The 27,453-nt window shown below is 37.5% G+C and overlaps 1 protein-coding gene across 3 annotated transcripts; it reads right to left on the reverse strand.

Annotated features, from left to right (window-relative positions):
• Nucleotides 1-26,554, reverse strand: LOC121407014. Of its 3 annotated transcripts, none has more exons than XM_041597904.1 (11): nucleotides 26,317-26,554; nucleotides 16,295-16,496; nucleotides 15,640-15,817; nucleotides 8,350-8,423; nucleotides 7,663-7,726; nucleotides 6,849-6,925; nucleotides 5,621-5,666; nucleotides 4,945-5,223; nucleotides 4,229-4,552; nucleotides 3,659-3,884; nucleotides 1-3,061 (listed from the first exon to the last, which is right to left on the reverse strand). In XM_041597904.1, exons 1-11 carry the CDS (start codon nucleotides 26,334-26,336, stop codon nucleotides 2,557-2,559), a joined length of 1,995 nt encoding a protein of 664 aa, XP_041453838.1. In that variant the 5' UTR covers nucleotides 26,337-26,554; the 3' UTR covers nucleotides 1-2,556. The 3 variants fall into 3 exon arrangements, with proteins under 3 accessions (XP_041453838.1, XP_041453837.1, XP_041453836.1); XM_041597903.1 differs by lacking the exon at nucleotides 26,317-26,554 and adding an exon at nucleotides 19,624-20,393 and having other exon boundaries at nucleotides 4,229-4,549; XM_041597902.1 differs by lacking the exon at nucleotides 26,317-26,554 and adding an exon at nucleotides 19,624-20,390.
• Between the last annotated feature and the right edge of the window lie 899 nt (nucleotides 26,555-27,453).

Genomic DNA, 27,453 nt, shown 5'->3' on the forward strand with positions numbered 1-27,453 from the left:
TGCTTTTCATTGGTTTTTAATGTGTTATCTTCAAACAAAACTCAAGAACACATAAACATTCTGACTACCACTGACATGAACACAAGATAACGAGAGTTACTGGTCAACTTCGTATCGTGTCTAGATCACATAGCACCAACAAAACCTTGAACATAACAAAGTGTTCGAAATTATAATCGAAAGACTAAATTTGGGCACAAAAAATGGTTTTCCTACACTATTTTCTTCACTGAACAATTTACAAGACAAACATCGTGGGAGCCCGCCCCAGCGATGATATGCCCGCAGAATAATAAAATGTCGTGCTTTCTAAACGAACACTTTCAAATTGGGATATGTCGAAGGTGTTTTCTGCTCAAAGTTGATTAAGTATAAGAAAGAAATAACATTTAATATCAAAGAGAGGCAAGTTTAAGCATTTCATCTTTCACAACACATTAAGCTTACAATTTATAATCGTCTTTACAAAGATTCACTTGTTAGCAATATATACAATCTAGAGAAAATGTAATATACATCTTTTTGGCATTTTCCGCGAAATTACGAATTAATGCTATCTAGTTACAAGTTTCGTGGCAAGATCATGGAGCTGATGCGTGTTATGCATTTAATTTCCTTTTCGTATTAAAGTCAATCTAGCAAGAAACAGCAGCGTATGCGTTGGTGCATGCAAGTAAAAATATGATTGAATGCTGTCAAAGTTTGAGCTTTAATTTGGAGTGCTTTCACAGTTGAACATGTCCCTTGGGGAATACACGAATATTCTTCTTGTAAAATCGACATTTGCTTACTATTTACAATAGTTCCAATTTGGCACATTACTTTTTTTCACAATTTAACATACAATAAGAGATAATTCCATTTTCACACATGAAAACGATTAAAATAACAAAAAAAAAATAATAGATTCTTAAAACTTTGATCTGTATGAGAAGGTTGCTGGTTTCTTGAGATATTATTTTGTTACAATGGGGAAGGAACGACCCTCTTCCCCTGATAGGTATATGGAATATAAAACCTCCGCGGAATCCCCGCAGGATAGCTAACCATGGGAATGATTGTAATCTATCGAAAACATAGTAGAAAAATAAATCAATGGAATGAAATATATACAATATTTATTTACAAAGTGTGAATTACATCATTTATTATCATGAGTTGGCGACCTAAAATTTGCTCAGATTAAGGCACGTCCTAGATGTATTGATCAGATTTTCATATCAGCTGTCTATGAAAATAATGGAAATATATGCGATTGGAAGATAGGTCAACTAGTTAAGACGAAGATTTTTTTTCTTTTTTCATTACCCTCATAAATAAAGACCAGTAAAGAATGAAATTTATACAAACATTTATATAAAATAAATTAACAAATTTACAAGCTAAACGCTGAAAAGACTTGTATAATATATACAGCTAAGAAAAGAACATGAATATATAACATGCATTTGGGAAGTGATCATAAAGATCAACGTGGAACAACGGAAAATAATAAGCGTAAGATATTCAAGCACATTCAACTTAATTGGACTACCTTGCCTTGCAATTCACAAAGACCTGCTTACTAACATTTTCAAATATTGTTCATACTTTTATAAGCAAAATTTGTTCTATGCAACGTGTAAGCTTGCCGCAGGATTTCCAGATAGAGAACCATGGTAACAACTGGTTTTGGAACTGGATTGTAATTATCATTCTTTCTTTTCTTACTGACAGGTTAGCGAGTAAATCGGAAGGAAAATAATGAATTCGGACAGCTAGTAAAGAGGCCAATTACAACTCTGAATCAAAGAACACAGACGCTATAACAGATCTTTCAAAAGATCTTGGTATGTGTAACTTATCGCCGTACAGTACGGCACATAGATGTGCTATTACAGAATCCAGAAGTCCTGCATTATACAATGTTGTACGTGCTTCAATCACATTAACAACGGACCTCAATCCCACCGGTGATGTGCCACTCGAAATATCATCAAAGTTTTGAACGGTCCGGAGTCTTATTTCGTTGGTTTCGTTATGTCACTAATCAAGGTAATTGTCATTGTGGTCTCTGACACTGGTGTGCTAAATGTGAGTAATCTAAAGGTTTATTTTTACAATAAATAGCGATCAATATGTGCATGATATATATGTAAAAGTGAATGATGTTTTTTTTATCTTCAATCAACAATGTCAAGACATGTCAAAGCAAGTCACATCATTTTGTTTAGATTTCTTACTTTGAATGAGCATTGCCAACAATTTCAAATTGTAACAGGCGAAATTCCTTCAACGCTTTATGTAATGTCAAAAGCAAGTTGATCTCTTTAATGAGGGATGCAGAGCAACACAATGAAAAGGGAATGAAAAGGATGGCTTAGAACAATGGTTTCATACGAGCTTCTTACATATCACAACTTCAACCACGACGTGTCACAATTTCATTCAAGGTCATAGAAACTCGATGAAATTTGTGAACTGTCATGGTCTTTACAACAAGCGATGATTACATATTTAATTACAAGATATGCAATCGGAAATGCTTCTCGTCCATTCTTTATCGTCTTCGCTTTCTCAATGTGGAATTTGTGGCTGGGGGATCATGGGGCACGACGCAGCGTAGGGGCTCATGTCGCCCCATGGTCCCAGGCCAGCAGCAAGAAGAGGAGACACACTGGTGTTGGTGAAGACATCATTGTGCATCTCTGGTCCTGAGAACTTGAGCAACCCGCTGTGGCTGCTGTGAGGGAGCGACCTGGCGTCGACATTGAGTGTCCGCAGTTCTTCTACCGCTCGCAATGGCCTCACCACGAATGTGACAAAACATGCTTTCAGTTCGTAGGAATCACAGAGCTTCTGCGCGATACTGAAGTTGATCTCTGGGACGACGGGAGATGGGATAGAACCTTCGTAATATTGACGGAGACTCTGACGGAAGTGATTGAGGTCAAAGATCTTGGTCTCGACGTCGCGCTCCAGTTTCTCGCACCTTGTACCGTCTTCTGATGTACTCCAGAATAGAACGCTGCGACAATGACGTTTGACGTAGATGCAACCATCACGGCATGTCAAAGACAACCTGTGCACAGAATAAGATATTGACCAATATAAGCATCATCCATTTGTGCTACAAGTTAGGATGAGATCAAACAATTAAACAATGACTTAGACGTGACTTCATAATTAGTTTTTAATTTCAAGTTGCAATCGTGTTGTGCTTTATCCAGCAACGGTCCGATCAGACGCAGATTCTAAGACTTTGTCTCACAATCTGTATAAAATATCATTTACGCCCCTCAAAATAATGCCTAAGTCTTACATTTTAAAAGTCAATGAAATCCATTTCAGTTGCATAGTTGGGGTTGTTGGAGCAAGTTTGACATCGAAATAAAAAGCTTGGATGAAGTAGATGTTGATTCCTCTTTACTTGGAGGTACCAGACAAAAACAAAAATAAGGCATAGAGCAATTCACCCCTTCCAACAGAAGAAGAAAAAAAAGAAGCCTCGTAGATTGCTACTAGGTTCAATACATTCGGTAGGAGCAAAAGAGAAATAGAAACCCTTTTATTGGGTATACGTAGCGCCTATAAACAACTCTTCTGGCTTATTCGCCCTTGCAGAAATGCGACATCTTTTGCCATTTCTGATGTCGGGTTGAGGTACCACAATACTCACCCTCTATCGCAGCAATCAAGGATCTTGCCGATGTACTCTCGGTGTTTGCCCTTGATCTCTGTTTCGGGGATAGACTTGATATCAGGCATCTTGATTAACTGCATGTTGCGCCGGACCTCAGCTTCGTAATGCTCTTTAAAGTAGATCATGCAGCCTCCTTCGGCCTGAACATGGTGAAAACCGACGTTGGTGGATCGGTAATACATCTGTATGCTCATTTCATGTTCTGGTTTGGGAAAATAATGTTAAAGTAGATATTGGGTTTATCATAGACCTATGAAAAGGGTTATCTGATTATTACAACAAGTTTGTAAAAAAATATATTTGCTTCTTATACACCGTACTTATCGTCAACTCAAGATTTTGGAACTAATATTTCTCTTAGACTAGGATTTATGTTTGAAATTAGTGTGCTCTTTTTATCAGGAAGCATTACATGAAGCTTGCAATAAAGATCTCACAAGACGCTAGAAGTTGCTTGGTGATGGCACCTGGAGAATTTGTATTTATTTGTTAACTGTTTATGGTTGTTATTTTTATATTTTTCGTTTTAGACAGTGAGTCACTCACCACTTGGTAGACAATGTGAGTCTTCATCCTTTATCGGTCGCCTTGTGTGTCCTTGCATGCCTACTGATGCCGCCGTGCACGCCTCCAAACCCTCGCCCTCTCCGGACAAGACGTTAGACGCTATGGTAATGGCATTGATAGCGGTTGGTGGTGAAGCTTGCTGATGGTCGTAATCAGAACGCACCGAGTAGCTTTGTGGATGCGGTACTTGTCTGGCTGAATTGCTGAATGGAGTAATTCCAGAAGATGTAACAGAAATGGCGTCGTGGTAGTTGGTCTGTGAAGGGTCGTTGTTGTTGTTCTGGACGTACTGATGCATTGCTGCTGCAGAAGACAAGAATAGAGGAATATCGAGAAAATTAACTTCGAACTGCAGTCTTCCTGGTGCCACATTTGAATAGATATTTTCATTAAGGCCCTTTTGTCCATTTATCTTCTAAGATACGCAAGTCGTAAATCACTACCTCATTATCTCATTATCTTTTAAGACAAAACTTTCAGTTTCTTTAAGCCTCTCGGAAATGTATTGCTTTGACCCATATCTGTGTTTTGAACTTATGTAGTTGTATTTTATAGGCTTTCATCATCGAAAGTTTAATAACAATCGATTTCTGAACAGGAAGAAGAATACAAAGATACTTCCGTTCATATTTAACATCTACAAACATGCCAACGGCCACTAATTACAACAGAGACCAGAGCATCCATGCCCATACCTGTATTGGAGTCCATCTTCATTTGTGCCTGGATGTCGACATCCATGTTGTCCATGTTGGTGTAATGATGTCCCTGGTGGTCGTTCATGTTGCCTGTACTCAGGTCTTCATTGATTACCTCTGTGATCTCGTTGAGCTCGGCCACGGAGCCTACCGATGATCCCGTCGAGTTATGGTGGGCTCTGTGGCCCGACGGGTGGTATGGGTGGTGACGGTTGCCGCTTGAGGTCGTCATGACGCTCTGCTGGTGGTGAGGATAATACCCGAAACCTGACAGGCCTACCAAAAGAAGCATTCGTAGAATACGGTAAGTACTGATCAAGCCTATTTGTCTTTAAAATGACAGGGGGTGATATAAGTGGTATTTTATCAAAAGAATATTTTTTTCACTACATTTCCTTTTATAGAGTATGCTAAATGTAATCACCTCCAACATTTACATTCACATTACGGCTGTTATATAAATATTTCGATTATCTAAGACACCTCCTTCAGTAGTTAAGAGACAATTGTTTTCCAAATTTTAAAAGAAAATCCAAAGACGGGGAGCATATTTCTTAAGAATATTTTAAAAAGAGAGTGTGCTTTTTATGACAACCCGCCATGTTGATATCAATGATAGGTGTCTGTTTGGGAGTTAGTATACGACATAATAAACTATGAAAATAGTACTTACTGCCGCTTGTCGGTGACAGACCATATCCCATACCAACTTCACACATCTGTAAATGAGATATGAAGGACAAATGAATTTCAAATAAAATATTCTTCTTTTTTTTGCTAACAAGATTTATTGTTGCAAAGACCAACAAAGGCTTGATCATTTCCAATCGATGAAGTGGTTTGTTTTTTTTTTTTCAGAGTGTTAAACTTTATTGTAAATATTCACTGACAAATAAAAACGAATTCCACTTTAATGATTCCCCGTTTCTTTGCTAGATTGAATTGAAGGAAAGCGATTATTTATGATACCAAATAAAGAACTATTGTATCTCTTGTGCTCGTTCACGAAATTGATTGGAAGTTTGGGCAAAAACTGAAATTAAATAAGTGGTGCAAAAAATCGAAAGGGTTGAGGGACAAATGATAAATGAATAAAATAATGGAAGTCGCGAATATGATAAAACCGCACTAAGTTTAATCACAGAGAAAGTAACTCGAAAACAATTTTAAAACAAAACGAATTCATAAACCTGCTACAGAACAACAAACAAATATCTAAATCCTCACAATGAATATCTACGAGTTAAAAACCTAGAAATTTGAGGCGGTTTGACGACTGATAGACAATCATCCCCGTGTTCTTTTCTTACTGACGGGGCATTGTTTGAAGTAATATCATACCCATGAGAAAACAGTAGTTCAAGACGTGAACTCGGGGTATGATCTTATTCCAAAAAGATCTCAGAGACAATATTCCAGAAATTCTGCACATCCAAATAATTTTGAGGTTTACGATCGAGGAATTGTTGGGTGGAAGGAGTGTAAAAGGGTTTTATTTGTTAGACGTGTTAGAGTTTGTAAAATTCTTTTATCTAGGTTTTTAAACCTCATTTTTCGTCTGGCTGGTGGTACAACGATGGTGTATGAGTCGGGATGCGAACCAACGTGGCAGTTGTTCTGAGAATACAAATGTACATCTCAGCTACAGGCAAATAATGTCATGAAAACCAATAGCGGTATAGCATTCCCACTATCTCACGGATTGGGTTGATTGTTCTCAAACTCGTTAAAACGTATTCTATCCTTAACCATTGTATGCCTTTAAAATAGAACAATGTCACGCATTTTAATAAATTTGTATTATTGTTGAAACAATTACAATTGTATTGGAATAAATTTGTAAACACATGATATTTACAAAGATTATTGCAATCACGGCTATCACGTTACTGTATACTCACCGGGTTTTGGTAAGCCGGATAGTCGTAGATAGATGGGTAATGCGATGGGTAGCTTGGGTGGGGCATATCTGGACACTCTGCAATGTGATAAACAGTACACAATTAGGATCATAATCATAGGCCTTACCGAAATTCTGAATACAATCTTTCCAGAAATATTCAATTAAAAAATACTAATTCTTAGGTAAATGACTTTAAACGATATTTCTCATTTCTCGTTATACCAATATCCGAACGCGGTCAATCCAGTTACTCTTAATCCCAAAATATCTTTTATCCAACTTACAGTAAAACCTATGAACTTTCTGGGTTTCATTTCGCAAGGATAATCCTGATATTGTAATTACGTAGTAATTCTCTTGGATAAAAACATAATGTCTCAACAATCTTGCCAAAAGCTTGTCTTTTTGGATAAAAATCCAGGGAATGAAGCTAAGCCGAAGAGGAAGTTTGTTAGCACTCGTGAGACACGCACAAAGCTGACGAGTGAAACAACCCCCATTTCACATCTGAAAGATGATCCGAATCTCAGTCCATTCCCCTGCGCAACATAGATTGCAAGGAATATGTTGCACAAAGATAACGACTGGAAATTACGTTGTAGTTTGTCGAGTTTCCTGCCATTCATGATATCTCACATACACTTCTCCGTGATCATTTATTATCCGAAATTATCTTTTCGAAAATCAAATCTCACCACTTAAATTTCGTATGTTAAAAGTCTGGATACTCAACCAGTTAATTACGCGAGGGTGAGACATTGTACTTGGGACAAAAATGATAAAGAGTTTCGGGAAAGGAGGGGGAAGCTCACCTATTCCAGTGGGGTAGGATCCCGTGGAGTGATGGGCACGAAAGTTACCCCCTGCAGAACGTTGCTGCAAAAAGGAATGATACAAAAGGAAAGAGGTCACACATGAGTTAAGAAACATTAAGTTGGACGTTGTACTGATCAATGATAAGCAATTAGCACATGAAAGAGAAACTAAAATTAATCACCCTCCTACTTCTTCTTAATGTGGCATTAATCAGACGAGTTTTGTTTTTAGAATGATTGTATGATGATAGAGTGTTAAAATTGCAATTCAGATACCGAACCAACATCAGAATAACTGGAAGCCCGAAAGAGTATGACAAAAAAGGAATCGAAAGACAATTTCATACACATTCGCATACATTATGTTCATCATGTTTATATAGGGTATTGAACGTACGCGAGGGCAGTGAAGTTCATTAAGGGGGGGGGGTAATGAATAAAACAAACGAAAAAAAAAATCTCTTGCTAAAAATCGGAATGATGGATAAATAAAAAGTATGTATATCCGAACAATTAAAACTTTACAGTAACACAAATGATAATTTAATAATTTTCGTCAACAGATTTAATCATCATACTATTGAATATATTTTAAGGTCATGTTCATTATTTTAAAGGGATTTGGACGTGGATAGAAAATAGAAAGAGGGGCAGATAAGAGGAATGAAGAAAATGAATGCTTACCGTTCGACCTGACGAGGGTGGATAATCGTGACATCCAGGGTGGGGTGACTTATTATTCACATTGGATCCACCAGCTGTATCACAGAAATAGAAAGAGAGGGGGAGGGGATAATAATTTAAAGACTATGAAGTCAAGTTTTTACAAGGTTCATTTATTTCTCTTCACTCACATCAGGAGTCACCCACTCCGCTAAATATAATGATATTACCATGATTACCAAATGGTAAGCAATAATTATTTGAAACAATCTTAATGAGGTGACAGGTAAAAATAATACATTCACCAAGGTTGATATTGATTCTCAGACAAACAAGAGCAAACGACATTATCACTGATCTAATATGACTGAATGATCTAATATGATTGAATTGCTAATTCAAAGTCGTGATTGTACTGTCACCTAAGACCATGCACGAAGGAACACTTTCCAAGTGAAGTTATTTAAAATGGGTCGTAAATAATTTTGTATTTGTTATTAACTAATTGTCTTTTCTCAGTTTTATCAACATGATATTTTGCAAAGTCTGAAGTCGGCGTTACAAAGCTTGATTTGCGTGTTACTGATTCCGCGGGGAGAAGGCTCTAAAGTGCATTGGGGGTGCAGGAAAACAGCATGAAAAGATGAGATAATAATACAAATCGCCCCAAGTTATGAATCGACGGGAGTTGCCTGTTCGCTTGCTTTACCCCTATCTCATGAAACACTTCGTCTACGCTCCCGCGATAGTGACGTTGGATAGGAGAAAGGGCAAAAACCGAGAAATAGGGAGAGAGAGAGAGAGATGGGGGGGGGGTAGGGGGAAGGAACCTAGACTTGGTCGGATACTGTAGGTTCGGTCTGAAACTTGCGGTACACAAGTTCAGTCAAAGGTATAAAATGTAGGTCAGCTTAGTGGGTAAGTGTATACATCTCCGATACAGACGAAACCTGGGGCCCGTAACCCAAATTTAGCAATGATCGTAAAACATTTTCTACGATTGATTCCATCATGGACCTATTACAAATCATTCCATTGACTACAACGTACAATCAATTGTGAAAATCGAGGGTACGATCAATCGCTAACCTTTGTGTTACTGGACCATGGTGAGCTTAATTTCATCAATGAGCTTCAAACAACTCCTTGATTTCATGAAAAGACTTGTTAAATAATAATTCACCCGACAAGTCCTGTTTTATCCGACAGTTACCATAGTAACTGTGCTTCTCGGCCAATAAAAATTAAATAAAGTTGTCGAACAAAAATGTTGATGAAACACTCAGTTGACTGACACATTTTCCAATTTGAGTTCTCTCTGTACATTTACTCGCTTATACGCTTTAGAACGACCTCCCTAATCATTTTGATATTCTTATATACCCTAGAAATCTGTTCAGCAAAAGTCACATGTCAGATGACATTAACAGGTTGCATTCGGCAGACGCTGGGCCTATATACGCAATGAGCGAACCATGTAAGGGGATGACTGGGAGAGGAGAGAATGTTTGGGAAGGGTTTGGTGGTGATTGCTCCTCTAGGGGCTTGAACCTGGGATCACTTTTATGACCCCGCATTTGCCATTTGAACGTGACCCCAAGATGACCTTTAATGACCCTACCCTGGACGCAGGTCCTCGAGCGCACGGCTTGAAATTTGACCCCTGCTACATTCCTTTGCCATGCCGTCATCCTACAAAATTATACATCTAGCATCCCCGACAAGCTTAAGGGTGTGATGTGAAGGGGTTGGGGCAGGGGGGGGGGCATTTTTATGATTTTCTCTAAACCTGTTGGGCGCTGTTGTTTTTAATGCTAATGCTTTGTTCATTTTGACTACATACATTTTGTGGGATTGATATTGAAGCCTATAGTGGCCTATATCAAAAGAAAGCATAATAATTTTTCCTGTCAACTCTAGTGCCAACCCCTTCACGAAATCCGTAACACTCTTGAGTATCAGTAGGTCTGATCGAAGCACATTGCATTAATAAAAAAAAACTCTACCGCCAAAAATAAATCCCGGGAATAAATCATCCCAAAGTTATTCCATCGTAATTCTGTTATTGTCTTTATCATCTGTATATCGGAATTCTTAGGCACCCCATTAGCCACTCAATACAACATAGCAAAGAGGAATCATTATCATCCTCCAATTTTTGACGACCGTGTCTGTTTTGTGTCATTCTTTCACCCGTAGCTCGCCCGCATAGCATGCTCTTGTCAAGATCTGCCTACGCACGAACGGTCGGTGGTCGCCGCAGACGCAGCGAGGAGTTCTCTCCCCCGCCAGCATGCCCGTCAAGACGAAGCCTATGCGCCTCCAAACCAATACATGACTGGAGTAATAACATACCATTCGAGGTGAAAAGACCAGGGCTTAGCGGCTGCTGATGACTCATAACATCGGAATACTCTCTGCCAGGGTTTCCCGAGGATTTATGACATGTTAACCGATCAATTATGGGACGATTTGGAAGACAAACTCGCGTTCATACAATCCTACTTTTAAGCCCCCCCCCTCTTTTCTAGACAATGCTTCCTTTGGCTCTAAAACACCCCCCCCTTCGTGTAGAATCGTTTTCAAATGTCAGAGATATGTAGTGTGCATTTTCATTGATTTTCTAGAAAATGAAAAGCCGGAATGAAAAGACACTTTTCGTAAATTGATATGAACTCATATAATTTTACAATAGGCTTCCGATGACATGCTCTTAGAGAAACAGATGTTTGTTGCTCAAATTAAAAAAAACATGAATTTACTCGAAAGGTGAAGATGATAACATTTCACCTTCGCCGAGTCCTGCAGGAAACAAAAATGGTGCCAAACGTGTATAATGACATTTATTGTCATGCACATGATTGAATAGCACTCTGCTCCTTACAGTATTTGTTGTTATTTATTAAAATGCACATGATAGAATAGTACTCTGATCCTTACAGTATTTGTTGTATTTGTTATTAAATGTGAAAGTCTGACATTTTCCGACGTATAGGTCAAAATGTATTTTGAAATAGAAAGGTAAAGGGGCAAACAACTGTTAAATGAGCTGAGGAACATAATTGGCGCTTAACTAGTTTTTAATCACTATGTATATAGTTTGAAAATAAATTACTGACCACGAATCTGAATCTGATTTATTTTAGGCATGCACTTGTAATGAGATTTTTTTTTGTTTTCTGTATATCAGCTATGTGTTTTGGGGGAACGCAGTAGGCAACCACGGAGTCCCCTCCCCATGATCGGAGAGAAAAAAATATAAACATGAAACGGGGGTTCAAAAGAAAATCTTAACAAACCATTTTTGCAAAGATTTTGTGCGATGTCATGTGTATTGAAAACCCTAATTGCTGCGATAGATTTCATTCCATGTCTGGATAAAGTCAAGTCAAAGCTCAAGATTGGGTCGTCTGAACGCAGCAATTTCATAAAATATGCGACTGGAAATGGGTCTTGAATACAAATACAATCAGTCTTCGAGACGCGCGTGTTGTATACAACTCCATTTCTAACTTGTTTCTCGGTTTGCCCTCCTTCGTGTGGCAGTGAAAATTTATGATGATGATAAGGATATTGTTTCAGAATAAACAAATGCAAGACGGGAGTAACAATTATTCAATTGTTGGTCCTCTTTTCATGGACATTCCTCGAAGTGAGGGATGGGGGGAAGGGGTGGTGGACTTTGAATAAAACTATGCACACGAACGAGTGAAAGTTTTGTTAAAGTCACGTTTTTGTGAATGTAAACATAACTTGTATGTAGGGGAGGTGTCTTTCTTCTCAACTGTACCCTCCTACTTTGCCTTTTCCTTAGCTCCTCCTCTTCATCCTCCCTTTTCTCCGCATGGGAATACGATGCAGCAGAAGGGGGCGGGGTCGTCACCGGCGGAATTTCTGAAGCCTACATTTTATGTCTGCAAGTTTTAAAAAGCTTACAAGCAAAATGTCCTCCAGTAGTGTCATTCAGTATATACCAAGAATTGCTTCGTTCTCGCTCTTTATATAGTATACTATAGGCCTATCTAGCTTTTACTCTTTTCTGGCTTCCTCTTCTTCTTTTCCTTTTTCTTTCTCTCCTTGGCTTCTTCCAGTCTTCTAATATCAACCTTCTCTAACGCCACATCTATCGTTACAGGATTTTCATATTAAGAGTGTGTGAACAGACATTTTGAAGGGGTTACATAATGACAATTTCTTAGCTTGGCTATTATGCATGTTAAATGGGCAAATTACAAAAATATAGAGGGTGTGCGTCCCCTGCATCCAGCCCCACTAAATCCAATGCATCCAATATCCCCTTATCTCACTAACTATATGTGCTTGTCTGTTTGTCTAATATTCCCATAATCTGAATCTGCCTTTTTCGAATGTATTTCCCCTTATTATAAAAAAATGTGCTACATCACTATTACAAAATTAATAATTACAGGAAGTATCTCGCAAGAAAATGCTCAATTTTAGCATGGTCATTGTCAACGACCTTCCACAATCATAGTTATGTCTATTTTAGTTCTATATTGCCCAGGTGTCTTTGTTTATATTTATCATTAGTATTTTTCTATGTCATGTATATCAAATTGAAGAAAGGTTAAGGTAAAATACAGAAGCCTTGACTTATTCCATAAACGTACAAATTGTGTGTTTTCCCGGTAACATAGTAAATGTGATATGTGACACCGGTGGCATAATAACCAAAAATAATAATACTTTTATTTTGAGATGGCAATAGACATGACGTATGGGGCTTTAAAAACAACAACAACTGCAGGTTAACAAAGCGAGCTGGCAAAAAAATTGACGAAAATATGATTTTGTAATATACTTTGAAACAATTTTTCGTACCTAGTGGATGGAGATCTAGACTTAGATATTATTACTTTTCATAAACATTATGTGGACTGCTCTATTCGAGAATTTGTGGTTTCGACACCTGTGCATACCGCAACAGTCTGACCATGCACTTGACCAAAGTGGCCCTTGCTTGGGCAGTCGCATTACGTCCCATTGGCCTTGTTAGCAACAACCATGGAAATACAAACAGAACCATGCCTACCAAAGAAGTGCATTTATCTCTACTTTTTCACACCTGGATTTACAAAACAGTTCATTGTGTTTAAAATAAAATCAACATTTTTGCCCACCAATTTGCATCTGGGAGACTATATTCCTTGGCTTTGATTGGACGAGGAGCACTGTTGTTACTATGGTAACTAATAATTTCTGACAACTCCTTTCAAGGAGTGCTCACTTGCATTCATATTCTCGTCTTCTCCATCACCTCCCCTCTCTAACCCTCTTTCCTCCTCTCTTTCAATTCTCTCTTTCACTCTCTCCTCCTTTCTCACCCTCTCATTCGGAAAAGATTTCGATATTCTCAACAAAAGGCATTAACAAGTTCAAGAACAGAATAACCTGTGTGAACCTTTCTTGCTTGATAAGTGGAACGCACAATACCAAACATTCCGATATAATGTTTCATTCTTGCTTGGGGCGACTTGAAAGTTTTTCATTCAGTTTTCCCGTCGCGAAAAAAGTACACGTTACTTTTCACAATTTTATACAAATTTGGCACCCTCAACTATTTATAGCATGGGATTGGGGATAAATAATGAAAATGTGGTCTTCGTGTTTTTATTTTGGAATATGCCTACAACCATGTTGAACGTTGAAATGAAAATGTAATTTTATTTGATTATCAATTAAATATATACAGAGACAAGAATGTGCATGAATGGATGATTTTCTATATTCAATAAAACAAAATAAAAATCCTAATAAAGAATTCATGCATTCCATGTGATAATAATAGGCCTATACTACAGTTACATTATACATTCTGGATCACCGTGAACGTTGCACCGTCTTGATACACTTATTCATTCTTTTCGGCAATTCTCGTTCTTTGTCTTTATAATTCTTGAAACTATCTTATCAGTGTAAAACATGGAAGATTATTTGTTTTGAAAGCTCTTCAGCTGGATGGGTGAGGGGAGGGCAAAGTAATTTGTTTAATTATTTAAAATGTTGAGGAAATTATTATAATTATTTACAGAGCTTCATTCCACTTTGTCCTGCAATTTTGCTCAATTTAACGACACAAAAATATAAAAGAAAATAAGAAAGAAACCCGACATTTATGAAAATGGCTAAAGTAAATTACTTTCACTGCCGACGTAAAAGATCGTAGGAGTAATAGACCAAAAAATATTGAATTAATCAATTTCTTGAAATTCTTTTAATAATTGTTGCAAACACAAAGCTTCATAAAACGGACACTGTTGCTGAAACAAATAGAAATTCCTGTTTATGCCCGCAATATCTGGGTGGTATATTTTATTTTTTTGATTACCTTCAAATTGATTTTATTTGGCAAGCAAATTGCCACTAGCAGCTGTCTCCGAGAAAGTGGTCCCGTAGGTTTTGGGAAGAATTTCTGGAAGCTCTGCAAATATTTCTCCAGATATGAATTATAAGGGCCTCGCGACCAGTTACTTATTGGACATCGCTTGGGAAATAAGCATTCACAAACAAAGAGTAAATAATTTTGATTAAGACGTAAATCCTCATTTTCATTATTTTGTTAGGCTGTCTATCCGAAGTCATCTTGTTTTTTTCCCTTTTTTTGACATTAGAGGGGACATTTGACTAAATATTCCCTTAGATAATTCACAAGTAACGTCAAATTATCAAAATGTGCGGGTTAATTGATGTCAAACTATCTTTAAATTTGTTTATAATGAAGTTCGCGTGGTACAAGCTCATAAACGATTAGACTTTATTAACTTACATAGCATCGCACCACTTAGACCGGAAATCGTAAAATATTGACTGTTCAAACTCCGCAAGCATTATTTTCATCGTATATTCAGATTAAATTTGATAATGGTTAAAGTTTATTAGACCTTTAAGAGATGGTTTCCTTGTAAACAAAAACACACGGGAGAATTGTATACTGTCATTCTTTGACAATGTAAAAGTTTATGAGCGAATGAACGAGACAAAAGCAAGTTATCTCGAGACACCCTTTAAATGTCTAAGAGTGCATAGGGTTTCCATCAACCCAGATTTGTGGCCTGTCTCAGCATCCACACCTAACCATAGACGATATTAATTTGAATAAAGATGAAATAATCAGAATACGGATTTTATTTCTATAAAGATTCGGACAAAAGTCCCGCGCACGCGAAGACCAAACAATAGAAATGAATACTGAGAGTTTTGACAATAGCTTGTTCGAGATCTCACTTGTTTTATACAATTATCATCCTGCATAGAAAGATCCAGTATTAAAATTGAATGATTGAGACTCACTCTTCTTTGGTAGAAGCTTGTAAACCCGGTATGGTTCAGGTATATCGAGCTGAGTTTTCTCATGGATCTCTTCGATATCGGGAAGTTTGTTAAGAGCCGTACGAAGACGTGTCTTCCAGACCGCCGGCTCCGGCTCGTGGATTCCTTCCTTGTATTTACCGGTGTTACGTGACCACAGCTGTCGAGCAAAGTCAGAAAAAAGGATGAATCGGTTGTTTGTTATTTATTATACACGAGGATCCTTAATATATTTTTTTATTATTTCCCCGACCCTCGAGGAACTTGAACAAAGTAATTAAGATTCATTCTGTCATTACTACCATTATACAGCGCCACTTATAGTAAATAATCTCCTGAGCGCACTTTGTTGTCATCCACATCATTTTATACCTTGTTTTATGCCTCAATTGTGCTTGACGATTGTTTTCCAGAACACAAATGATATCGATTTCTCTCATTAACCCCCCCCTCCCGCATGTTGAGTGTTCCTGCAATTTCTCTGGATCATTTATTTTTCGTTTATAGCCCATCAGTACAATTTTGTTGACTTTCTACGAATGTTTTGATAATATGTCGATAACTGAACAACGACATTTACTGAGTTTTTCACTTTTCTCCTCCCGATCCTTAGAGCCAAGAACAGCAAAGAACCTACCATGAATATCTTGGAGTCTTCCTGAGGGTCATAGTCCTGTTTGCCAGCGTGTTTCCAGGGGATCTTGAAGAGCGTTTTCTCTTTGTCAAGCCACTGGAGACCTTTTACATTGCCGCTGTCGATGAGGCTGATGAGGAACGGTCGAAGTCGTTGACGACCGTTGTGCATCTGGCTCGATGGCGGTTGATTCTCTCCCATGCCCCTGTAGAGGTGGATAAGAAAAAATGAAAAGAAACATCAACAGAATTGATTAAGCGTGACCAAGAAGCGAGTGGGTAAAAATGAGCACTGGCGGATCCAGGGGGGGGGGGCACAACGGGCTCACCCCCTCCCTTTGAGGAGCAAAATTAAAATTTGTGATGTAAAAATGCCATTGAAATAGAGGTGTGCCCCCTCTTTTGAAATTGAAGACCTTTTTTTCTTTTTTTTTTTGAAAATCCTGGATCCGTCCCTGAAAATGAGGATAAGAATGTGAAGGGAAAGTTGATGCATAGATATTAAGGAAGAGCTGATGAGAAATGAGAGAGGGGACAGCCTGACGGAGAGAAAGAGGGGGGGGGGGGGTAGGTGATGGAAGAAGGGTTAAAGCGGGACACGGAGCGAAAGATAGGAGAGCAATAGTCCATGGTATATTGCGATAACAAGAGATCGAAATGGTATCGATTGCCAAACATGGCAGAATTCGAATTTGGTATCGAATTATAAGCAAAACAACGTTTCCCTGTTAAATGCGCTGACATGGCTGATGTAATTTCCTTGTTATTTCCCCCATTGTAGTAAGCTGAACGTGGTAAGATTTTCTCATACATGTACGTCACTGACGATGGCTTTTCAGATGCCCACCATAATAGTAACGATGATCTAATAGAAAGTAAAAATCATTAGCTACGTCAAGGCAAACTAACTCAAACTAACCCAATGGTTTCATTGAACATTATACTGCGTCATTCTACAAGCACGAGATATACTCGGAAGAACTGGATCGCGAAATATCTTTTTTCAACGCCGTCCTTTGCAAACACAATAGCGACCAGCTCATTTTCACAGGAGATGCTTCGAGTACGAGGATCATAATTCAAATTTTCAGACTCATCATATTAAACAGCACCTGTACATGTGTACATTCGACCTAATACAGCGGAAGGATGTACTCGTCGTTTTTTAAGAGCACTGAACTTGGGGGCTTATTATCAAAGCAATATTATTTTATACTCGTTCGACACTCACTTAACTTCCTTTACTCTGCTATATATATTATCTGCATACAGCGTTCTGATTTCATGATATAGGGCCTATAGTATTCACTGGGAATTGTAAGTCCCTGGTATTCATAACCCTGCCGGAGGGATCTACACTTATTTTTTATTTATTTATTGACACTCTTAAAAATATTGAGTAAAAATGCTCCATGAGGGTAATTATGTGTCCAATCAACATTGGGCATTTGTTTTTATCCAGTGTGATGAAAATATTGCCCATTCTAAAGTAATTCCTTCTTATTTTTTAACCTTACTAGAGAGTATCCTTTCCGCATTGGGAAAAATACTGCCCAAAATAAAATATTGGTATTTCAATTTTTTTACACTGTACAGTATTAAATACTGGGGGCATAGGCCCAGTAATCATAAGGACCAAAGAGAGTAAGCAAACTCTTTGACTTGTTTGGCTTTCCATAAATTTATTCCAGATTTCGACCATGGTTGAAATTGGAGCTAAGAATACGGACCATTGTATATTTCACATGACTTGTGTAGACCTTAGCAATGATTATTGACTACTCGTGCTAATGAGACAACACCATGGAGATAAATTTAGTAGTTGTTTGCGTCAAAAAAGTAGAACTCTGCACCCTACAAGGGTGAAGCATGTAGTTAACTATTTCATGAAAGGTGCAAAGTTGCACCCAAAAAGAAACATCAAGTGTCGGATTGGTAGGGTACAAAATTGCACCATTTCGAAGTGTGGAGAACCATCACCGTGTGTGAATTGCTGGACAGGAAACTAGACAGTGTACATATTATCATATTTGATCAGGCAGGTAGGAATTCCTGTCCACCAAATCCAGTGCAGATACATTTCTTTGTAAAAGGTTACATATGTCTTTCATGGAAAAGCGACTAACGACTGTCGTATAGCACGTATTTTGGGGTAGCTATAAATACAGCAGGACAAAAATAAATATATGATCATAAAGGAATGTCTAAATGTAGCCAAAGACGATCATAACCGTGCAACTATGCTGATTCTGCTTTATTTATGGCCACAACTATAGTGAATATAAGAATTACATAATTATTTAATAAAATGTAGAAACGAGGTTGAGCTTATCAAATAATTTCTGTGTACGTATGAGGGTAGGTACGTTATTATTGATGTAATCAATGATTTTACGAGTAAATTTCGTGTAATTTTTTTCCCAATTAATTTCTGAAAAAAGTAATTCAATTAAAGAAATAAGAGAAGATTTACAGCTTTGTCAAAATAATCAATAAAAGAGAAAATGGGGGGGGGGGTTGTTGTGAGAAGGGGGAAGGCTTGGGTTTGTGTATTGTGCATGTTGTGCGTGCGTCTGTGTGCATGCATCCGGTAGAGAAACTTGTGCTACCTTACGGCGCCCAACGTTGTGTGATCGCCGCTGATTAACGACCGCGCTACGACTGCGTGGGAGAACATGCGACGCCTTACGCCACAGGTAATCAGCTAGTGGGTCGCACATGCGCAGACAAGTCAGACAGTCGTAAACATCTAGGGACGGTATCATGAAAGGGCTTGTCAGACGTTTTATCCGACAGTTACTATGGTAAAAGTACCTCTCAGCCAATCATAATCAAGGAAAGTTTTCAGACCTGACAACTTGTCGGACAAAAATGTTGATGAAACGCTCCCCTGCATGATATATGCCATTGAGACAAATGTTCTCGACTGCGGGATAGGATAGCAGGGACTCTCCAGCCCATTAAAACTTCCCGCCAATCAGACATCAGTATAAACATGACGTCACACCTTCGTAAGGGCGGGGGGGGGCGGATCACAAGAAGTACATTGTCAACGTGTCTTTGGGTGAGGTTGTTTTTTTTTTAAACTATAATGGTAATAACTGAAACGTTATTACTTCGCAGTTTCCAAATAGTCTTCTAAGCCTCGAACAAATTATTTTATCAAATCGTTTGAAGCAATCGACCACAAACTAGACACGCTGTTGCATAATAAGAAATATAGATCGACAATTAGATATAGGCCTACTCTGTTCTAGGTTACAGTAGGCCTCACATTACAAAAAGCATACATAACGAATGACAAATTAGCAATATTAAGCATAAAGTATTTACTTGATTTTGGCTAGATCTGCTCTGTTGCGGATGGTGATGGGAGACTCTGTTTTATCCTTTCGTAGATGAATCTGTCCGTTGTACGTCCAGAGATACCTGAAACCAGCCTCCCTCCTAGCTTCGTTCACCTCTCCCATCAGCGCCCAGGTTGAAGGTACAAGGTTTTCATTAATGAAGATGTCTCTTGGTTGACCATTGATTCCAATATCATTGCTGGACATATTCTTCAGCTTACACCTGCCCTTGTAGACGGCATTTCTTGATCGTCTGTTAGAAAACCGTACGATAATTGACCGTGGTCGATCGTCTTTCCTCGAACCGATTCGATGGGCGATGTCGATATCACTTCCGTTGATAGTCGGGTCAACCAACTGCGCCACCATCAAAGCGATCTTCCTAGGATCCTCGTCTTTCTGCTCCGGGATTCCAGTTATCTCGAGGTTAAAGAGGCGACGGCTCTGGTCCAAGTCGCGGACTTCACTGCTGATATCCTCTATCATATGGGTTAGTGTTTCGTTCCTTGCTTTGAGTTCTGCAGTTTCGCTTTCAAGTTTGTCTGTTGCGCTCTTCAGCCCCTCATTTTCGACCGTGGTCTGATCTTCCTGGACATGTTGGACATCCTTGGTACTAGTCTCTAGGAGAGACAGCTTGGTACTTAGCAATTTTGACAGGCCAAGGATGTCATCCTTCAGCTCAGAAAGAGCCTCAGATCCAATCTTTGAAGAGTTTTTCTTTGGAGGCATCTCGATGATCTCGTGGAAGGCTTATTATGTCGGATGTCTAAAAGCTGATGAACATCAATTGTCAATAGCAATGAACATGATTAAGGTACAAATAACAATGGCAAGTCAACCAGGAGGGGGCACTCAACAATATTGCTGTATACCCACGCTAACAAAGAATATAAAACGTGGATTTACTATAATGTTCAAAACACATGGGTTTACTAATGACAGGAATATAGCTGAATGCCCCAAAGTCGCACCAAAATTCCTTATTAATTCGAAGAAACGAGTGCCCAGTGTACCGCAATTTGTAGACTAAGAAAACTACAGTGCTTGAAAGCATAATCATTAGCAACTTGATTGACTGATTTCGATATATGTTATCCACAGTCATGATGCTGAGAAAATAGGTGTCGAAGCTAATCAACGCTGATCCAATTTTGTCAATAATATTAACAAATTAACATATGAAATGTTAAATTTAACAACATAATGATGATAAGATGAACGATTAAGATGACGAAAAAATACCTTTATTGCCACCACCACTCCCACCACAGCTGCCAACACCACAACCACTACCATCGCAGTTGCTACCATCACTATCACCACCGCTATATACCACCACTACCATCACCGCCACCACCATAACTACCACCACCACTATCACCACCTCTACCAGCAGCGCTACCCCCAACTACTACCACTGACGGCAGTAATAATGACTCAGAAACAAGGCGATGAATAAAATGGATAAATGTAAAAAACATTTTTTTTGCAAGCTGAATGGAAATTGCTTGCTTGAGGATCATTTGATTTCAGGGGAATATTTCAGAGACATTTTACCTGGTCCCACTATACTTCAGCCACTACTATTGATATAAGGCAAATACCATAACGTCCAAATCAAAGTTCTGGATTTTAATATAGTGAGAACAAAAAAAGGGGAAGAGGGCATGAATATTTATGTCATTCAATTCAGATCGATGATTCGATGCACATTAATATGGACACATTTTGATTAGTAATTACAAATGTAGTTTTACAAAACAATCATGAAGGCTTTGCAAACGAATTTGCGATAAAGGCGAAATCCGGCGTCACCAATCTGAACAAGTTGTTATACAAATTAGGGTCCAAACTTGGTTCTCCTAGTCCTTAGCATAATTGTTTTAAAATTGTTATACCACTTCTCTTCTTTTTTCTTACTTGTCTTATATTCAAAACAGTGACACAAGTTTTCTTTCCGAAGAAACACAGTTACAACGTGCTATTTGGAAACAATTATTATTCAACATAATTTTTCAAAGATAATTTTTACTGAGTGATAAATTCGCTGAAGGTTTCACGAATAGTTTACTAATTTGAGTTTCATTCTTTATCGTATATATTCTGGGTTACTTTACATCATCTTGTTGCTTTTATAACGCTAGGGTATAAAGATATTTCAAACTGAATGTATTCATCGAAATCTGTGGCTATATTTCTGCTTCGGTGTCACCGAGCGTAAATTCAGCAGTTTACACAAAAATACGGTCGAACCATGCTAACGGATGTGATAACGGTTATCACACCAATGACATCGTTGTACCCCGTTTCCATATCAGATTAGAAAGCTATCCGTTTGACTGATAGCGTTTTCTCTCAAGGGGAAACCGTAGAAAAGTGTGTGTGTGTGTGTGTGTGTGTGTGTGTGGGTATGTGGGGGATGGGAGGGTGCGTGTGTGAGATAAAAAGATAAATCTAAAAAAGTTAGAGAGTATTAATTTACAACCAGTGTGAACGCATCTATATCATCTGATGGAAATCATTAAGACTGAAAGCAGTCGGTTCATGGGTTAGGGTGTGTGTGTGTGTGCTATTAAGGTGATGTCGATGGATGTGAGTGCATAACTGTTTTTTTTATAGGGGTGAAAGGAAAACTAATATCATAATCATGTAAAAAAAGAGAGGGGGAGGAGATTAGGGGGTAGAGATAAAGCCTAAAGAGAGAGGGAAAGGGGGGGTGGTGGTAGGGGTGGGGGAGTCGACATAAAATTAAAGAGGCCAATGGCAGCAAAGGGTGTCCGTTCTTTGCCAATTTAAGGAAGAACAAAAATATCTACTTAAAGGTCAAGTCCACCCTAGAAAAATGTTGATTTTAATAAAAAGAGAAAATCAAACTAGCATAGCGCTTAAAAAGATTCGTTAAAATCGGATGTAAAATAAGAAAGTTATCACATTTTAAAGTTTTGGTTATTTTTTCACAAGACAGTGATATGCCCAACTCAGTGTCATGCGAATGAGTCAGTCGATGATGTCCATCACTCACTATTTCTTTTGTTTTTATTGTTTGAATTATACAATATTTCATTTTTACAGATTTGACAACAAGGACCAAGTTGACAAAACCATACAAACAGTGCTAATTCCACATGTTCAGAAAGGAATTAATTATTGTTTCACTTGACCATGAGGAGAAAATTAGAATATTTCATATAATAAAATACAAAAGAAATAGGGAGTGGATGAGGTCATCAGTTGCATGATTTGCATACCGACCAGGATCTGCATATAGCTGTTTTGTGAAATTAAGCGAAACTTTAAAATGTCATAACTTTCTTATTTTACATCCGATTTTGATGAAATTTTCAGTGTTATGCTTTTATGATATTTCTCTCTTTATTCAAATCAACTTTTTGTTGGGTTGGACTTGTCCTTAAAAGATAGGATGGATTAAAACTTACATGAAGATATAAATGAAATGTTAATTTCCACCTTAACTGAGAATCGAGTATGATTTGCGTGTGAGAGGGTTAGTGGAAATGATGGCAAAAAGACCGGCAGAAACCAAACAAAACTCTTTGGCACGTGTTTTCATATTCGGTATATGCCGCAGAAGCAGCGCAAAATAACTGGCACGCGCTTCAAAAAAAAACAAAAAACGACGACCCTGTCTTGTTACAATCAAACACCTCATCTGCTTTCTTTCCCCAAAAAATAATCAGAGGCATGTCTGAGCCACAGTGTAAACATGATAAAATAAGTGATATTTATCGTCTTCATACGATCAAATATCAAATGCTCGTTTGATTACAGAATTGTGGTGGTCTTTATTTACTTTCCAAATAAAATCAAAATATACAGACAATCATTTGACGCGATTTGTGGTCGCTTACAAGTGTATTTAGAAAGACCGATTGCCGTTACAAATACTGATATGGAGCAGCGAGTAATTTTCTGTAGAGTTTTGGGGCACGTGCCTTTTATTAAATATGAATCATTTATTACTGTCCTCGGGCCTCACTAGATCTATTTAGTCATGAAAGGTGCGATTTTTTTTACGAAGTTATCTAAAGCATCCGATATTGACCCATTACAACATTGTTTTATTTGAAGAACTAGGTCGACGACCAATATTTCACCAGTGATAAAAACAACCCATACATGTAGGCCTATATGTGAAAGATCAGAGGGAGCAAAAAGTGGGATGGGCAATTATCACAAAGATTTATAATAATTTTGGATTAAATTTGGATTCACAATTGTATTCATAACTTAAATTGAAAATTTATTTAATTTTTGATGCCGTGTGAGAATGGGTTCATGAACATACCAAAATAACCCAAAAGGGAAACACAATAAATACGACCTATATACTTTTATAATGATCAGATACATTCACTTTCATATATATAAAGGCAACTGAATATAATTTTCCTTTATTTGTCCTGTGTGTACTCTACTACTTTCAGCTAAGAATATTATGGTGAGGCTGATTAACAGCGGTTTGTATATAACTTCAGTGCTTATAGACTTTCATCTACTTCCATGTCCATTCTATGTCCCTTGGATAAATAATACAGAAATGTAATTTATTTGAAAAAATTCTGTCGAATGATGAAACATGATTAGATGAAACAGTAAATTAACCAAGTTTGTAGTCATGTCGAGTAAATATTTTCATGTCTTAAGACGTTTCCGATCTCTTTGAAAACTCAAGTGAACGCCAGTACGATGGTGATGTTTGAAGGTTCATAGTTAGCGAGTCCCGGTGCACCGCATCACCGGGGCAAGCACTGCCGCAGAAACCGCGGGAGAAGCAGACAACTTCCTCCTCTACGACTACTTAGGATGCGATCAATTGGGTATTTCGGCCTTTAAATAATGATTAATATTTCCTTAATTATGCATGAATGGTGAAGAAAAATCGGTGAGGAACTGACATCGAGCAAGCAATAGGCATATTTCTTGTTAATAATCATATTCTAATCAAACTTCTCGTTTTGTACTTGTAAAATATATTATCGAGGGCATTATGAATCATTCTGTCGAACATTTTATCTGTGATCACGACAAAGGAGTGACTTTATATAACGTCCATGAAATAAATACATAAAATGTATTGATATTACTTGAAAAATAACCGAATTCATTTAGAATGATGTTGTTGAAGATTTAGGTTTAATCACAAAGCGTGGCATTTTTCGCTATAATAAACACTTGCTTTTGATAGTGCACTTTCTTTACGTGTTTGCTTGAATTTGTTTTAAAGTTAAATAGTTCATCAAGAAAATGGTCCTTAAATCCTAGTAAAAACCAAACCAGCAGAAATGCATTGATTGCATAGTCATGATAGTATTTGATAACACTCGTTTAAATTGAACTTATCATTCATTTCCCTGAGCTGACTAAAAGTGAAAAAAGGCCCAATAAATTATATATTTTTTTAATTGCTCCTGGTTACATTGCTTCACCTATCTTTCTTTCTGCATTTTTTGCACTGCTTAACCCGCAATACACCAATCATTTTACGTGAAAAATTATTGATGCCAAAAATAATCTCAAGAAATGCAATAATAAGCATAACAGATGGTTATATGACATTTTCTAAACAAAGTCGAGACTTATCAATGCCGAACTCATAATGGGCATGATGGGAGAGGTGAAGAAAGATATAAAGCGCAGGCTCGATCAATGTGCACTAATTATAAGGATAAAATTGAAATCTCAATATATTTATTTTCCATAATACTACACTATTTGGTAAATGGATCTAACAATATGTACATCGAAATTGGCCCCTGGAAAATAAATCAAATAAACTGTCTAGGTAACATGGGTTCGCCTACAATGAAATTGCAAGCAAATGATTATATTTTTACAGAATTATTACATTCTTTCGTGGTATTCTTTTTTGAGATTGAGTTGGGGATTAACAAACTCAAACTCGGATATAATATTATCAGAAAATTTGTAGAGAGGGGTAGAAGTGGAAGAGAGAGAGAGGGGGGTGGGGGAGAAAAGGGTGTCTATCTATAGAACAAGAGAAGGGGAGGAAATAATTGAGGAATAGATAAGAAGTCTTGTAGTTTTGATGGGTGACTAACCCTTTCTCGCAGAATGATGAAAAAAATGCTGTCAAATATTATTCGAAATACAATCGTATCCTTGTTGACTTTGTCCTTGTTGCCGGACCTATTCTTTTCCCTTCAGTGAGCAGATTAAAAACTCATTTTCCGAAACAACCTATCGACTTGCCAAATAAATCAAATAAAGATTTAGAATCCAGAAGAATGGCATACAAAACACAATGAAAGCGGGGTTTTATTTAAATGAAGTACTTTGTATTTTATCATTTCTTTCATTCTACCTTGTCTTTAATATATTTCGGTACCAAAGACTATACTTTCAATACATTACATGAGTAATTCTACTATATAAATTGTCATTAAATTAAATTGTAAAACAAAGACATCTAATAACTAGTGAAATTTGATTCCTGTACATATTCATTTTCCACAACAGCGCATTTTTACCCAACAAAGTATTGCTCTTTTTTCTTTAAAGGCTGTTACAATTGCAACTATAAATGAAATATTGAAATCAGAAATGTAGGCTTATACTTCTTTCCTTTATTCAATTATTTTATTCAATACGATTAAATTGGGTAGCCTAAAAAAAGTAGATAAATAAGAAAGGAACTTACATTTTGTTATGGGACATCATCACGATGCAGTGACACCAATGAATGGAGATGGTCCAAGTATAAAGTTAGCTATCCTCGGCTGAGCACAACTTCTCGCAAGAGCACACGGAGTGAGAGACCTAGATCTGAAACTTGGAAACACCAGATTGTCGAGAGTTGAGACTGGTTTGGGGAAAGCCCACTGTACTAAGAATGATTCATTCGTTGCTAACCGTAGATCTATATACCATGATATACAAAGTGTTCAGTCGCCTGTGTATATTTACCACAGCGAGCTCAGCGTGAAAGGTGATCGACACACGATATGAGTCAGTCTACGGAGCAGCGATTTTTGGTAGACTCAGTGACCAATCAGCGTTGAGAATAAAGTAGTTGGTCATGACGTCAAGGCTCATGAACTGGTAGGAAAGAGAAGGGGTGGGGCATATGACAACCAGCGTGCCTGTATCTCCTTTTCTCTTCATCTTTTTGCCTCTCTCTTCATTTGCTTTCAGACAAAGTTCCAAAGGGCATCGGCAATGACAGAAAACAGTACAATGCATCGACATGGATAATATTCAACTGTACTTTACAATCCCTTTACAATAAGAACTCTCTGAACTTGGCGTACAGATCGAGGGGAACTCCTCGCACGGAGTTCCATTAGTTCACGCGTTGTTTGATGCGAGTATTTCCGCTTTTCAAAAGTTGACGCTCTTCCAGAGTTTTGGTATCTCAAGAATATTTTCGGTGTACCTGACGAAACAAAAACCACATTTTACTACTCTGTTTATGAAGTTGTAGTTTGTTTTAATCTCTGTAATTTATCCGATATTCGTCACATAAGACATGATTCTTTAAAAAAAATCTGTCATCGCTATTTTTCTATGCCATTCCCGCGAAAGAGAATGATTATTGTATTATCGATAGAAATTTGTTATACTTTATGAATACTCGTGTAAAACAATTCATGAAAATATTCTAACTGAATTGACACGACTTTAACAATTTTTTGATAGCCCCGTCTTCAATTTTATTTTGTATAATATAGATTATTAGTTTTATATTTTTGCTCAGGTTGTAGAGTAGAATATAATGTATTTCAAAAAATGATAAATTTTTTCAAAGAACTAGTTAGTTTCTGAAAAAAAAAACTCC

This window comes from Lytechinus variegatus, chromosome 2, assembly GCF_018143015.1.
Source record: "Lytechinus variegatus isolate NC3 chromosome 2, Lvar_3.0, whole genome shotgun sequence".
In the NCBI taxonomy this organism is placed as follows: Eukaryota; Metazoa; Echinodermata; class Echinoidea; order Temnopleuroida; family Toxopneustidae; genus Lytechinus; species Lytechinus variegatus.

What these genes read in the sequence shown, in the direction of transcription:
- LOC121407014 (XM_041597902.1), bottom strand. Translation starts at nt 20,366, where the DNA reads ATGCCTCCAAAGAAAAACTCTTCAAAGATTGGATCTGAGGCTCTTTCT. An exon ending in CAAGCTTCTACCAAAGAAGA is followed by an intron (nt 8,424 to 15,639) that starts GTGAGTCTCAAT and finishes TCTGTGATACAG; the next exon opens with CTGGTGGATCCAATGTGAAT. An exon ending in ATCCTACCCCACTGGAATAG is followed by an intron (nt 6,926 to 7,662) that starts GTGAGCTTCCCC and finishes ATCACATTGCAG; the next exon opens with AGTGTCCAGATATGCCCCAC.